The sequence below is a fragment of the Echinops telfairi genome, unplaced genomic scaffold (assembly GCF_000313985.2).
Source record: "Echinops telfairi isolate 266 unplaced genomic scaffold, ASM31398v2 ScPeMD7_7400;HRSCAF=8409, whole genome shotgun sequence".
Taxonomy (NCBI): Eukaryota; Metazoa; Chordata; class Mammalia; order Afrosoricida; family Tenrecidae; genus Echinops; species Echinops telfairi.
In genome coordinates, this window is record NW_022111300.1 from 591,744 (window position 1) to 605,938 (window position 14,195).

At 39.3% G+C, this 14,195-nt stretch overlaps 1 protein-coding gene across 24 annotated transcripts in view; it reads left to right on the forward strand.

Annotated features, from left to right (window-relative positions):
* Positions 1-14,195, forward strand: part of EPB41L3 (erythrocyte membrane protein band 4.1 like 3) — a 268,892-nt gene that overhangs the window by 199,499 nt on the left and 55,198 nt on the right. For all 24 annotated transcript variants that reach the window (XM_045296254.1, XM_045296255.1, XM_045296253.1 and 21 more), the window contains exons 4-6: positions 3,487-3,591; positions 5,337-5,379; positions 12,205-12,280. In XM_045296254.1, the coding sequence (XP_045152189.1) occupies positions 3,487-3,591; positions 5,337-5,379; positions 12,205-12,280 (224 nt within the window). The remainder of the gene's footprint in view (positions 1-3,486; positions 3,592-5,336; positions 5,380-12,204; positions 12,281-14,195) is intronic.

The window sequence follows — 14,195 nt, forward strand, 5'->3', positions numbered from 1 at the left end:
GTGATGCATGCAGGCTTGACCGAGCGCCACACTTTAAGTTTAAATGTGTCTATGTCTTAAAGAGATCTAAACATGAAAGCTCAAGTTATTACACTTAAAAAAAAGTTAATTTGCAATGTTTTCAGATCCATTTCCTTGATGATATTCCTCTTTTTCAGTGACCCTCTACTATACCACGCACGGCGCCTTCACCAGGGACTGGTCTCTCTTGATAACATGCCCCAAGAACTTAAGTCAGAGGTTCCCCATCCTTGCTTCTATGAAGCGTTCTGACTGTACTTCTTCCAAGACAGATTTGTTTGCTCTTCTGGCCGTCCACGGCACTTTGAGTACTCTTCGCCAGCACCGTAGCTCAAATGCATCCGTTCGTCTTCAGTCTTCCGTATTCGTTGCCCAACGTTCACATGCATGTTCGAGGCGATTGAAAATGCCATGACTTGGGGCAGGGACACCTTAGTCTTCAAAATGATATTGTTGGCCTTCAACATTGTAAAGAGATCTTGTGCAGCAGATTTGCTCAGTGCATCCTTTGATTTCTTCTTGACTCCTGTTTCCAAACCGTAAACCTTGACAACTTCAAGATTTTCTCCAGTTATGAAGATATTATCTATTTGGTCCAGTAGGAGAGTTTTTATTTTCTTTATATTGAATTGTAATCTATATTGAAGGCAGCAATCTTCATCAGCAAGTATTTCAAGTCCTCCTCACTTTCAGCAAGCACGGTTGTACTGTCTACATATCACAGGCTGCTAATAAGCGCTCCTTCAAGGCCGATACCAGGTTCTTCATATAAGCCAGTTCTCTGATTATCTGCTCAGCATACAGAATGAATAAGTCTGGTGAAAGAAAACAACCCTGACACACCTTTCCTGATTTTAGACCATGCAGTGATTTACAAACCCTTGTTCTTTTCCAAAGACATACCTCTTGTTCTCGGTACAGGTTCTGTATGAACACAATGAAGTGTTCTCGAACTCCCATTGTTCTCAATATTATCCATAGTTTTTTATATCCATGTTTGTCAATAAAATGCAGAACCGTCTTTCTGATTTTCTCTGCTTTCATCCATGATATAGACGTGTGTCCACCTAGACATGTATGTACACATCTGTATATTCAAGAAAGCTTCAAAAAGAGTTTGGGAAGTTGGAATTGAAAGAAAGTGGAGTTTCTCTACCAATTATTAAACCGCTTCACATATTACTTACTTGTGAGATGTTTCAGAATAGCAGATATTTGCAATTTCATTTTATTACCCTCTACCCTTGTATATGCTTGAACTGTCCCACTGAAAACAGTTTTCAAATAATATTCAAAATTGCTCCTCGAGGTTGACCAATAAGAACAACAATTTTGGTACAAACTTTGTGCACCCTCTAGATGTGGGACTCGGACAGCACAGGCTTTTGACCTGAGTGCACATGTAAATCCCCCAGATGGAGGGCTGGTGAGAACACAGATGTCGGGGCCCCAAAGAACTCCTAAAGATCAGTAAGGCTGTGGTAGGCCCTGGGAATTTTCATCTTCAAGAAGTTTCCGGGCTCTACAGCCGGTGAGGCATCCACTGAGAAACCAGTGATTTATAAAATAACTAGAGATCTTGTGAACAACCTTTTCATTCATGCTGCAGAAAAGCTTATTTCACGTGCTGTGTTTGAGGAGTGATTGTGGACATACCCTTCTGAAGTTAGTAAACAGACTAAGCGTTTGAGCCTTAGCTGTGCATCCTATCAGTGATTTCTAGTTGTATTACCTTGTTGCTCAGTGTAGCTCAAGAGAAGGCCCTTGGATGCTACCCAGCTCACCTTCCATTAGCCCTCTGTCACTTTAGGCTTGAAGTGGGAGTGTGGTATCTGCTAGAAGGGGGAGGATGGCAGCCTTTTTCTATAATGGCTTCACTTTGATAGTGGCTGTGTGTGAACTAGTTTTTGTTTATTTTTTCCCAAGACCATCATGAATATTTAACTGGCTACAATTTAGGCTTTGTTTTTTTTTTCTCATAAAAAAATATATTGCTAAATAGGCTTGAAGGAACTGATTGGTTAACTAACTTTCAGTATAAAAGTGGTTGCATAGTAACACATAGCACATGCAGGTCTTTTGAACGCTTTTATTTTGGCACAGAGAGTTTATCAGTTTTCAAATGTCTTGTTATTACATTGAATCTTCAAAGATATATATGCTTAACGCACTAATTTTGTCATGTTAGTGTTAACAAACAAAAGCAAATGAGCGTACTTATTGCTAGTTAATTTATTTCAGACTCCAAGGCCAGGTTCAGACCTTGCCAGGATTAAATAAAAATGTGGTACAGTTGTGTGGTGTCATATCACTCAGGTTCATCTTAACCAAAGACCCTAATGAAATGACCAATCTTTCAACTAGAAAAACATCACTTAGACTTAACAGAAAAATATCATGATAAGTAGGTTGAATGATTCCCCCAATTGATTACTTCTATTCTTTCTCCAGATGACCTCTTTATGGTCAAACATATGCCGTGACTGTCAGCCATCAAGTTGATTCTGATGCATCATGCCCCTGCAGGAAGGCTAGAATTGCCCCATAGCGTTTCCTCAGCAGAAATCTTTATGGGAATAAGTCGTCCCTAGGTCCTTTGTTCTAGAGAGCGGATTGGTGGATTTGAAACCCCCAACCTTTTGGGTCGCAGCCAGCCTCACTATTTTGCCACCAGAGCTCCTTAGTCAATGATAAGGCATGTTTCTTTACGTTTTAGATTTATATGGGACGAAATGAAATATCCTTTAACCAAAGTGATGAATCTCATTGCATGTAATTAGAAAGATTTGATGTAAAATAAACGAATGTTGAAAACTAATACAAAGTGAAAATTCATGACAGACTTTAATTTAAAACAAAAAAATTAATTGAAAAATAAAAACAAGTGGATGGAGCTCATTTTATAAACTTTAGAAAGTATTGCATAACAAGAAAGTGATCCTTTGTGAGGACATCTGAACTGAAGATCTATCTGCCTAATTCAAGGATCAGGCTCATTCCTCAGTGAGGATGTTCTGAAATGTGACTTTAGTACGTGCTTTATATATTTTACAAAATACTCGAGGCTTTCCTTTTCCCAAGCTAAACAAACAAAGCCCCAAATTTGTTGCTGTCAGGTGACTCAAGGGACGGAGACCACGTGTGTGAGAGGAGACGTGCTCCAGAGCCCCTTCAGTGCCTGGGCTTTCAGAAGGAGAGGGAGGGCCAAGGTGCTCTTCCCAGGCACCTCTGGGTGCACCCCCCGAAACTCATTAGCATATGGGCCACCCAGGTGCAAACCCATTTGTAGGCTTAGGCCCACACCATTGAACCGTTTTTCTAGTTAAACATGAGATGGTCATTTTTAACTAGATGATCATACTTTTTGCTAGCTTACTAAGCATCTACAACAAACATTATTACCAGTGTGAAGCGGCAGTTGTTGACTTTGTATGCTGATTTCTTTTTTCATTTTGTTTTCTTTAGAAACGAGCCAGAGGCCAAGTGTTGTTTGATAAAGTATGTGAACACCTGAACCTGCTAGAAAAGGACTACTTTGGGCTTACTTATCGAGATGCTGAAAACCAAAAGGTGAGAGATGAAAAGCCATACAAAATACAGGGGCTTCTGCTGCGTGTTACTGCAGGCAAGTGAACACAAGGAAATACTTGGGTCATTTACCCACCTCCCTTTCATCTCCCCGCAGGGTCCTGGTGGCATATTCTTTGAGCTGCTAATTGCAAGGTCAGCAACTTGAAACCACTAGCCATTCCTCCAGAGAAAGATGAGGCTTTCTAGAATGTTGAGGGCAACAAATTTACAGGTGTGCTTGAAACAATGGATGCATATATGGATTGTGATGAGTTGTACTAGCCCCCAATAAAATGATTTTAAAGAAAGAAAGATGAGGCTTTCTACTGCTATAAAAAAAGTTACAGCCTCGCATCAGGCATCAGAAGACCCCAAACAAATATATTGATGCAAATGATAGGGGTCGGAGAGGAGACCCAAAGCCCATGTGTAGACAATTGGACATTCCCTCACAGAACGGTCACAGGGGAGGAACAAGTCAGCCAGGGTGCAGCAAAGCACCAACAGAACACACAACATTTGATTGTTATAAGAACTATAAGAACCCCCAATAAAATGATTTATTAATTAAAAAAACTACAGTCTCAGAATTCCACAGGGGCAGTTCTATTTTGTCCTATAGGATCGCCGTGAGTTGGCATTGACTTGACATCAGTGAGTTTGGGTTTTCATCTCCCAACACCTTGTATGTTGAATCCCTAAATGCAGTTCATCGCCACACTCCTTTATGAAGGAAATTGCTATGGAATTGGAGATAGCAGGTCAATCCTTTTATTTCTAACGTATATAGTGGGGTGGGAGTGACATATTGCACCTGATTATTTTAGCCAATGAAGATCAAGTACATTAATTCTTTGATAGAAAACGTGTTCATATCCCCAAATTCTATGAAGATAGTAGAGTTGTGACATAAAGTATTGGAGTAGTTCAGATTGCGGCTGCTGTCTTTGTTCCGTCCATCTCATTATGCCGCATGTTCAAACCAGATGGATGGGTCATTTGCTAACTTAAACTTGTCCAATGCATTCAATGAGCATTTCATATCTAATGCAATACCTCTATTACTTTCACAACTGATTAATGGAGTTTATTCAGGGCTTTGCTTTGCCAATCCCCATAACTCCCTAAAATATAAGAAAAGGTTCTCTTGTATTGGTGGTAGAAATGCAGTCGCAGAAAGTTTATTCATGACTCATTTTGATCTTGTGCAAATGAGTCATGCTTTGGGATTCGCCAAGGACATTTCTAACTTCATTATTGCCTGTATGGTTTTTGGGGTGAGCAAAAACACCCATTTCAAGCAAGTGTTCATTTGTGAGGGAAGTTTTTCAGGTAGATACATGAGATTCTATATCCCAGGAGTCACTGGTGTGGGAAGGGATGGCCAGAGCATCAAGTGACATGTCTTCTTAATTTATTCAGCTAACTTGTCTGGAAAGAGAATCATTCTCCGTTCTGTCCCGCCCCCCTCTATTTCTGTGCTCGCTTGAATATCTAACTGGAGGCAATGGTCAAAGAAAGCGTGTTGTCAAGCACACATTGTGTACACACACGAGGTTTCTCTTTTTCTTTCTTACGTGAGTGCCTGGCAGGGAAGGACTGCAGCTCCGAGGCCTTCCGACAGCGCTCTCACCAGTGGATGGCACCGTGGGGATGATCCTATTAGCGGGCGTCTGTCTCTGATAAACATGATGTGGTTCTTGATTCTCCCTTGACTCAAATTTAAACTTTCATTTCCTTTTCAGAATTGGCTGGACCCTTCTAAGGAAATAAAAAAGCAAATTCGAAGTAAGTTCTTTTGGACGATTTTATGTGAAATATGAAGGTCAGCAGTATATCCCCAATGGACTACTTTGACAATACTTTTTTGAAAGAAAAATTAAAAGCTCAAATTTGATCTTTGGAAGGTCAGGGTAGCTCAGACAGAATTCCTATTCAATAAGCAGAACTCAGATTAAATCAGTGTGGCATTGGCCTGTCACCCTATGTATACATTGAAATCAAAGAGATGATTTTGTCAAGTGAAGCTGCAAACAAGAGTTAACCATTTAAAATCTGCAAATACAATACTAAGGCTATATTGAGCCTAAATGCCACGAAAATATAAAAGTCAAGCTAAAAGAAATAGCTATTTGGTTTTTCAGAAATTGAAGAGCAAGTCAGATGGAAATGTACTGGGCTGTGAATAGCCTCTTTCCTTGGTTCCTAAAAGTGGGTTAAAATATGCATGCTTTAACTTGCTTATACATTGGTGTGAGAAATTCACAACATTAAATTATAAGTAGCTAATAAATCTGTGGCAGATTGCTAAAATTTACTATTAATTAAGTTTAAATTAAAATGAGGCATTTTCCACCTATTTGGATAAACAAATTTTTAAATAGTACGCTATACTGGCAACTGGGTGCGTACTATACTGGCAACTGGGTGCGTACTATACTGGCAACTGGGTGCATTTTTAAATAGTACACTGTACTGACAACTGGGTTGTGTAATCCTTGTTACAACAAATTGTCAGTGTTTATTTTAAATGTCTGGGAATGAGCGGGGGAGGTATTAAACTATTATTTCTACATGTAGCATGAGCCATGAGGCCTGGTGACGTAGTGGTTTTTTTGGGCTGCCACGCAAAAGGTGTTGTGTTTGAAACCACGAGCCGCTCCTCAGGAGAAATGCTAGGGTTTCCACTCCTGTAACCAGTTAAAGTCTTGGAAACGTAGGGGCCAGTTCTAGCCTGCCCTATAGGGTCACTATGGATCAACATCGATTCGATGGCAGTGAGTTTGTTTTTGTTTTGATTTCTACATGTAGAAAGAAATTTATTCAATTTATGAGCAAGAAAGAAAATGTATGTGTGTACACACACGAAACTTCATTAGAATACTGTTTGCAGTGGAAAAATACTAAGAACAACTTCAATATCTGTTTGTCAGGAAACAATTAAACCAATCATAGAACAGCATCCTCAAGTGCAAGGCAGCCATCCAAGCGGAATGAGGTAGAATGATGTTGTAGCTCTCCTTGGAGAAAATCAGGTCGTAGAGCATAAGAAGACCCCATTTGTTTAAGCAAGGCATGCACATATAAATCTAGGGGAAATTTTTGGAAGGCCATGAAAGGTATTAATAGTGATTATCTCCAGACTACAGTGTAGGGCTGGGGTGTCAAACTGGCGGCCCGCAGCTCTGAGGTAATTTTTTGTGGCCCACAATACTCTGAAATAAAAGAAAATAGAAAAAAATGTTATGAAGAAAATAGCGCTTAGGGGAGATCGAGGCAATACTGTACACACAATTCCCTCGTTACATTTTATTTCAGAGCATCGTGGGCCACAAAACATTACCTCGGGGGCCGCATGTGGCCCACGGGCCGCCAGTTTGACACCCCTGGTGTGGGAATTGGAAAAGAGAAAACAAATTTTTAATTTTTTTCTGTAGCTCTCACTTTTATAAACATTAGTAAACTTTAGAATTGAAATAATGTTCATTTTAAATCAATACATATTCTTATCAATAAATTCTAGGTTCATTCACTTGCTTAACTAATGCATTTTTAAAACATCATTCACATTTAGTTTACTATTAAAAGATATCGCAAATATTTCTAGTGCTTTTGAAGATGTTGGGATATTAAAATATTTAAAACACTAAAAAAATGAGTAGTGAGTAGTTTAAAATGGTTTAACAGCATATAATATCTCAGCAAAAAGAAAATACACATCTAGATATTTGGAGTTTGCTGATAATTTATACAGTTAAAACATTTATACTGAATGAGTTCTATCTCCCCCCCAACCCGCCCCGGAAGAAAAATGTTATGCATCTGCTCACCAGACACTGAAATAGTTTGATAGAAATAGATAAATTGCTAAATCCAGCTACATCCAGAGTTATGATAAAAAGGAGAAATCGTCCTGTTTTGGGTTTCAAAGAGCCATAATAAAACATTTCAGATGATGAATATGTACTCCATATCTACTAACTCTATAAAGGGGTTATTTATGAAGTTAGTCAAAGCAGATGTGCTGACTACATATCATAACACTATACAGGAAATCCTTTGTATCCATCTAACTAATGAATTGGCTGCTTTTTAGTTGACTAATAATTGCATATATGAAGTTTTCAAAGAAGGTATTCTTAAAAGAAAGTCTTTATAAATCATCTTTCTTTTCTGTTGTTAACAAAGTTCTTTTTCTCCACATCCTGTCTCCTAACCTGCCTTTCTAAGGGGGGGTGGGGGGAGCTGAGGGTGGAGGTGGAACCCAGCCTAACCAGATTAGGCAAATGACTGCATTCTGGAGAAGCCCAAGTGACAGTCTTCAAATAAAGGACTAGGCGAGAAAAATGATAATTCCTTTAAAAGATGGAATTTACCATTTTGGTCTATACTCTGCCTTTTCCACCAAGTCTGCAGACTACCAAGACAGTGTTTATCACGTCTGTTGTCGTCATTGACCCTCACCTCCTCTTCCTCAGTATAAGAAAATAAAGGGTGTTTCCATCCTTTTCATTCCAAAGGCCCAGTGTATGTCTGCAGAATGACAGCTTTGGGGAATACAGAATGAATTGAGAGGATTTTTAATCGCAAATCTATGATCAATAAAAACTATACATATGAAACCCAAGAATTCATCCTGATGAAAAAGTTCTAATTTTAGTCATCTTTTATGCATGCCAAGTCTTAAAATTCATAATAAAGTAACTTTAATATATAGCATATGGCATAGTAATTTTATTACCAAATGCACTGTATTAAGAAATTTACAATTCAGCATGCATAGGCTACTAAAATTAGAATTTACTTATAAGAATGAACTCTATTCAGTTCCACAGTTTTCTGTTTATCATAAATTTTTTATCAGCATTATAGAGATAGTCATTTTAATGTGTTCAAGTGGTTTCATTTCCTGTTTCTCAATAGGAACAGCCGTCATCTGAGAAATAGTCTTATAAGCCCATTCATTATGTGAGCATATCCTTCCAGTTGATTTGTTTCTATGGAATTATTCACTGTTCTGGGATATATATTTAAGTTTTAATCTGCCATTCTCATTAATTTATGTCTGACTTAACTGGATTTTTATCTTTTTGATTACAGTATAACTCCATTGAGTCAATACTGACCCACAGCAACCCGACAGAACAGGGAGAACTACCCCTTGTGTTTCCGAGGCTAACTCATTACCGGGGTAGAAAGCCCCATCTTTCGCCCAAGAAGCAGCATGTGGTTTCAAACTGCTGAGCTTGTGATTACCAGCCCAGTGCATAACCACTAGGCCACCAGGGCACCTGATTATAGTACAGATTGTAGTTTTCTTAAGCTTTTCCACTCTTTCAAAATCATGCTTACGAAAGCCTGGAGTGATTTGGAGCCCTTAGAAGTCGTGATTTTCAAAGTGTGGTCCTAATTCCCCCACCACCACCCCTGTCTTTGAACCATGTGAAAGTCACATGGGTTTCTTTGTGTTTGATTTTTAACAGTTTTATTGGCAGTTCATCCACATAGCATACAATTTAGTTGTTCAATCATATCAAGAAGAGTTAGCACAATCAACTCTAGAACATTTTCCTCTTCTTGTACTCACTGTTATTTGTGTAATTGTTTTAATTGTGGCAAAAACATACGCAACAAAACATTCTCCAGTTAAGCAACTTCCACATGTACAATTCAATACCCTTGATTATATTCTTAATTACGTACAAACATTATTGATATCCTTTTCCAAATTATTCCTCCACCATTAACTCAATGCCCCTAAGCAACAACTCTTCCTCCTTCACCCATGGTAACCACTGGTCAAGATTGGTTTCTCTGTTCCTTTTTTCTTTAGTCGTTTTCTTGATACAATATTCGTATTTCATACACCTCCATACTCAAATCATTTTGTAAAAGTGTATACACATCATCACAATCAGTCCTCATGTTCTTTCCCCACTCCCGCATTCACTGCTCCCTAATTCCCCTCACCCTTCCCACCCCCAACCCCTGTCCCCAATAAACCATTCATTGCATCAGTTAGTGTCCACTCATTCGGTGCTTCATAAATTGGGAAAACTAACAAAATGAAAATGAAACAAAATAATAATAATATAAAGATAAAAATAAAGACTAAGGAAAGAAAAGACCACCAACTACATTTAAAAAGCTAGAGAAGTTTCTGTCAGAAATATTTGAGCATAGAGAAAATTCAGTCAAGCGGGAGGTCAGCTAACCAAGTTTCATATTAGAGCATGGTTCGATCCACCATCATCTAATTGACAATCAATTCTGTCTGGTAGTTAAGCTGGTCTAGTCCCTTGCCCGAGGGGATCTGCCAGAGGCTTCCTCTGACTACATACTCTGCAGATAGATTTGGGGCTCCCACTGCCCTCCATAGCCTTCTACAAGTTGGGTGTTCACAATTTAAGCTCTGATACTTTTCCCTTTGTCATATTTGGATTTTGTTATTGTCATCTTTGCATCACGTAAACTGGTGTGCTTCTTCATTGTGGACTTAGTCAATTCCTTGTTAGATGGCTGCTTGTTTCAATACAAGCCTTTAAGACCCCAGACACTATTCTAATTGGTAGTCGGGCACCATGTGCTTCTTCATCACTCTTTGCTGTGGCACCATTATCGTCAGTGATAATCTTCATGAAAATGAGTATCGAAGAAAGCCACAAGTTCTTAGACCAGATTCAAAATCTCTGGAATAGAAATCTCTGGGGGTGAATCCCAGTTAGCATTTCACACGAGCTCCACAGAGGACTCTGTGCCTACTGTGGTTGAAAGTGAGTTCCCCAGAATGAGAATTTTACAGGCATACATTTCCTGTGCTCTTTCCTTCTGAATTTTCAATGCAGAGTTTTTTTACCCTGAATTCATTATAAGATTATTCTATTACCGCGATAAACTATTCACTGTATTTAATGCATACTTTGAAGTGGATACAAATTATAAAAGGGCAGTAAATTCATTTTCCATAATTACCCATTAGTTTTAATTCCACTGAATTAAAGAAAGTGGATCGCATTCCGAAAGAAATCAATAGGAAAGTGAGAACTAATCAGACCTTTTATAATTAAGACCTTTTTTTTACAACAGTGAAAAATCTAGTAAAAATTATATTTATATGATAGAACTCCTTAGGTTCATATTACTCATAGCCCAGTTTCAGTGATATTCAGTAATATCTTCTGAGTGGTTTAAAAATAATATTAACCCCAAATGACACCTATGCTAAGTCCTTTATAAAGCAGCTCAGCTATTCCTGCCTTACATGGGTTTTCAGTGTCAAGAATAAACTAGAATACATTAATAAGTGGCTGCATGCTGTTGATGACAAACATCAGATACGTGTGAAGTTAAGTATTGGCTCAAAGGCAAGGGGGCAGTACAAAGAAAGGGTAGTAGGAAATACTAGTAACACGGGGCTTTTCTTCTGACTGTGCAAGGAGGGCTCATGAAAAAAATGGAATTCCTGGAAGATGAGATTTTAATTTGAAAGCGAAAATATGAAGAAGTCCTAGAGTATTTGAAGCTGAAAGTCTTGTATATCATTGTGGAATAAACAAAGACTGTGGCTATAGTAAATGCAGGGCTCCCACTTCAGAAGCCAGGGAGATGGTGAGGGATGTCCCAGTAGTCCTTTCAAAATACAGTTGGGCCTAGGCTAGGTTGCTTTAATGGGTGGTTGGTGCATGTGTATATAGCATCTCAGCAAAGGAATCCCCAGACTTTGGACAATCACTGCGCTACAGGCCAGGGAGAGGGAACAAAGTGACTGAGTTGAAGGAAGAATTGGGTAGAGATAAAGTGTTGGAAGGAAGAAACTGTACTGCTTTTATATTTATAATGATAAGCCGTATACAATTAGAGTACTAATAAAACATGAAGCTTAGTAACACAGCAGTCTTGGAGTGGGCGAGCAGGTCCTGAGATTGAGCACCTCACTGTTGGAGAACCCAAGTAGGTGACACAAGAGGAGGAATGACAAACCATCAAGGGGACCAGCCCAAGCCATAAGCTAAGGACAGGAAATTGAGGATGCACAGTAAATATATTCAGATGTCTATTTAATAAAATATCTCCCTGAGGCAAAAAAGAATTTAAAACAGAAATTTATTGAAGAAATATTCACCATGCCATCTTCCCCCATAAGATAGTTTGAATAATACTTTGACAGTTATTATAATAGAATATGACTTACAGTAATAACAAAGCAAAAAGGACCAAGAAAATGGGAATTACTGCTATAATTTTCATATGTGGGCTATCCAGAAATTCATAGCAGTAAATCCAGTCAATTCCAGCCTCATCTAATCTCAGATTATCTGTATCTTCATTTTCCCCACTTCTTTCAAATATTTACCTTTGTCCTTGAATAAAGCAAGAAAGGTCAGTCCATGCCCTTGCCGTGTGGACGCACCAGTAAAGGCTTTGCTTGGTGTGAAGGTTAGAGACGGTATGAGGTTTCAGACTTACCTGCACTTGCTAGTCGCACAGATGATCCAGAGTGGCCTGGACGTTGACCCTGAGAATGAAGGCAATAAACACTATCATTAGAAGCATCAAGAAGAACAAGAATCTCTGCAGTTTCTGAGGGTTTCATGTTTTCTCCTTTCCCTGCAGGTGGTGCTTGGCACTTTTCGTTTAACGTGAAATTTTACCCCCCTGACCCTGCCCAGCTATCTGAAGATATCACCAGGTAATGAATTGTGGACTATTAAAAGGCCGTTATACTGGGATTGCTGTGCTTCTCGGGAGAAGAGCATGCTTGCATCTGGTAGCCTCGGATCATCTACATTCAAATAGCAAATAAAAGGCAAACTAATTAGGAGTCAGCATCTGATGAGAGAATGTTCCAGATCAAATCTACTCACAGTTGAATCTTTGGTGCTGGGCTGATACTTTCTTCGGCCTGACCCTGGTGGGAAAACATGCTGAACCGACAGATGTAACCCACCCACCACAGACGAATTGGATGAAATTCAGGCTTACATGTTGCAGTGCTGCTTAGAGTTCCCACTTTAAAACTTGCTGGGAAAATATATCTGTGGCTATTTATGCTTTTTTTATATGTCTGGTTCATGACAGCTGTTTTAAAAACAACAACACACATTAGTACAGATCCACAAATCCACATTTATAGCTACACATTCACACACGTTTCTTTTTTTACTTGCTATACCCTATTTATAAAAAGAAAATGATTCCCCACTTATTTTCTGGGAAGATGTGAAGAGAAACAGCGAGCAGGAAAACCTTCTCTCTTCGTGACAGAGCCTGGTGCTTGAACGGTATCCTGTGGGCATGCTGTACGGGGTTGCCCCTGCCTTCCTCCAGGCCTCCTTGCATTCTGCTTCAGAGCCCTGCCACCCCTGCTCGGTTGGTTCACAGCCATCCGAGCAGATGTGCGCTCTGTCCTGGCTGTTCTCTGTAAGCCTGACATCCTTCTTAGTGGGCTTTAGAAAAGTGAGGTTACCCAAAAGGATTCAAAAATCACTGGGTATAATGAAAATTATACCCACTAGCCATACCAGGAAAAAGGTAGAAACTTGTTCCAGAATCTCTTTTATATTTGCATGAAAGCAGAGAATGTTTGTACATATAATTTCTTATTTAAAGGTACTGGTTTCAGAAACCATTCAACTCTAGGTAAATTGTTTTTATAAAGCCTCTGCCACTGTGTCATCGGGTCAGTTCCACCTCATAGCAATCCTATAGGACAGAGTTGACGCACCTTGATGACTGGGAGGTTTGACTTACTGACCTTTGAATTCGCACCTTGTGAAGCCTGTGAATCTCGTCATTTGATAAGTTAGTGCATGTTCCTTCCATATCTAATTGTTTTCAGAGCCTGTTAAATGAGAATTTTTGTCTGTCAATTATATGGTGTTTACTTCTATCACCAGCTCAAAATCATGCTTACAGGGGACTTTTAGACATCTGCTCTAGCAGATGAAAGTTCACTTCTTACATGAACAGGACAAAGTGTGTTTACTTATTTTTAAATTTTTGTCATTTAGTGAAAGTTTATAGAGCTGATTGGTTATCTGCTCAACACTTGATGTGCGTTTTGTTTCAATGCAGTGATTTTGCTCCCCACAGTGTAATAGCATTCTTTCCACTTTTCTCCTGTGTTAACTGTTTTCGTTCATCTTTCTTTCGCATCCAGTTCCGCCTTCTGAGTTTTAACCCTGGGCAAATGGTCCCCCTTTGTTCTTACATGGTTCCTTGTTCTGAGACCGGGGTGCCTCCCTGGTGGTGGTCTTTCATCCTGCCCATTGGTTGGCTGAAAGCTGAGCCATGAAAATGAGTTCATTTCCAGGTCTGAAGATTAAGAGCCATTGTGCCAGGGTGCTACCAGTCCCTGGTAATCTTGGTCTTTTTATGGTTCTGAATTTTGTTCACCATTTTTCTCCCACTCTTTCCAGGCCTCTCTATTGTGACCCATTTCCAAGAGGTCAGAAGTGATAGCTGGGCACCATCTATTTCTTTGATTTTCTTTACTGTTCTTTACTTCAGACTGGAAAACCATAGTTCTACCTTAGATGGCTGCTTAGTGGACATTGGGGACAGGGCATGCTGCCCCAACAGGCTAGACTGGAAAACACAAGCTT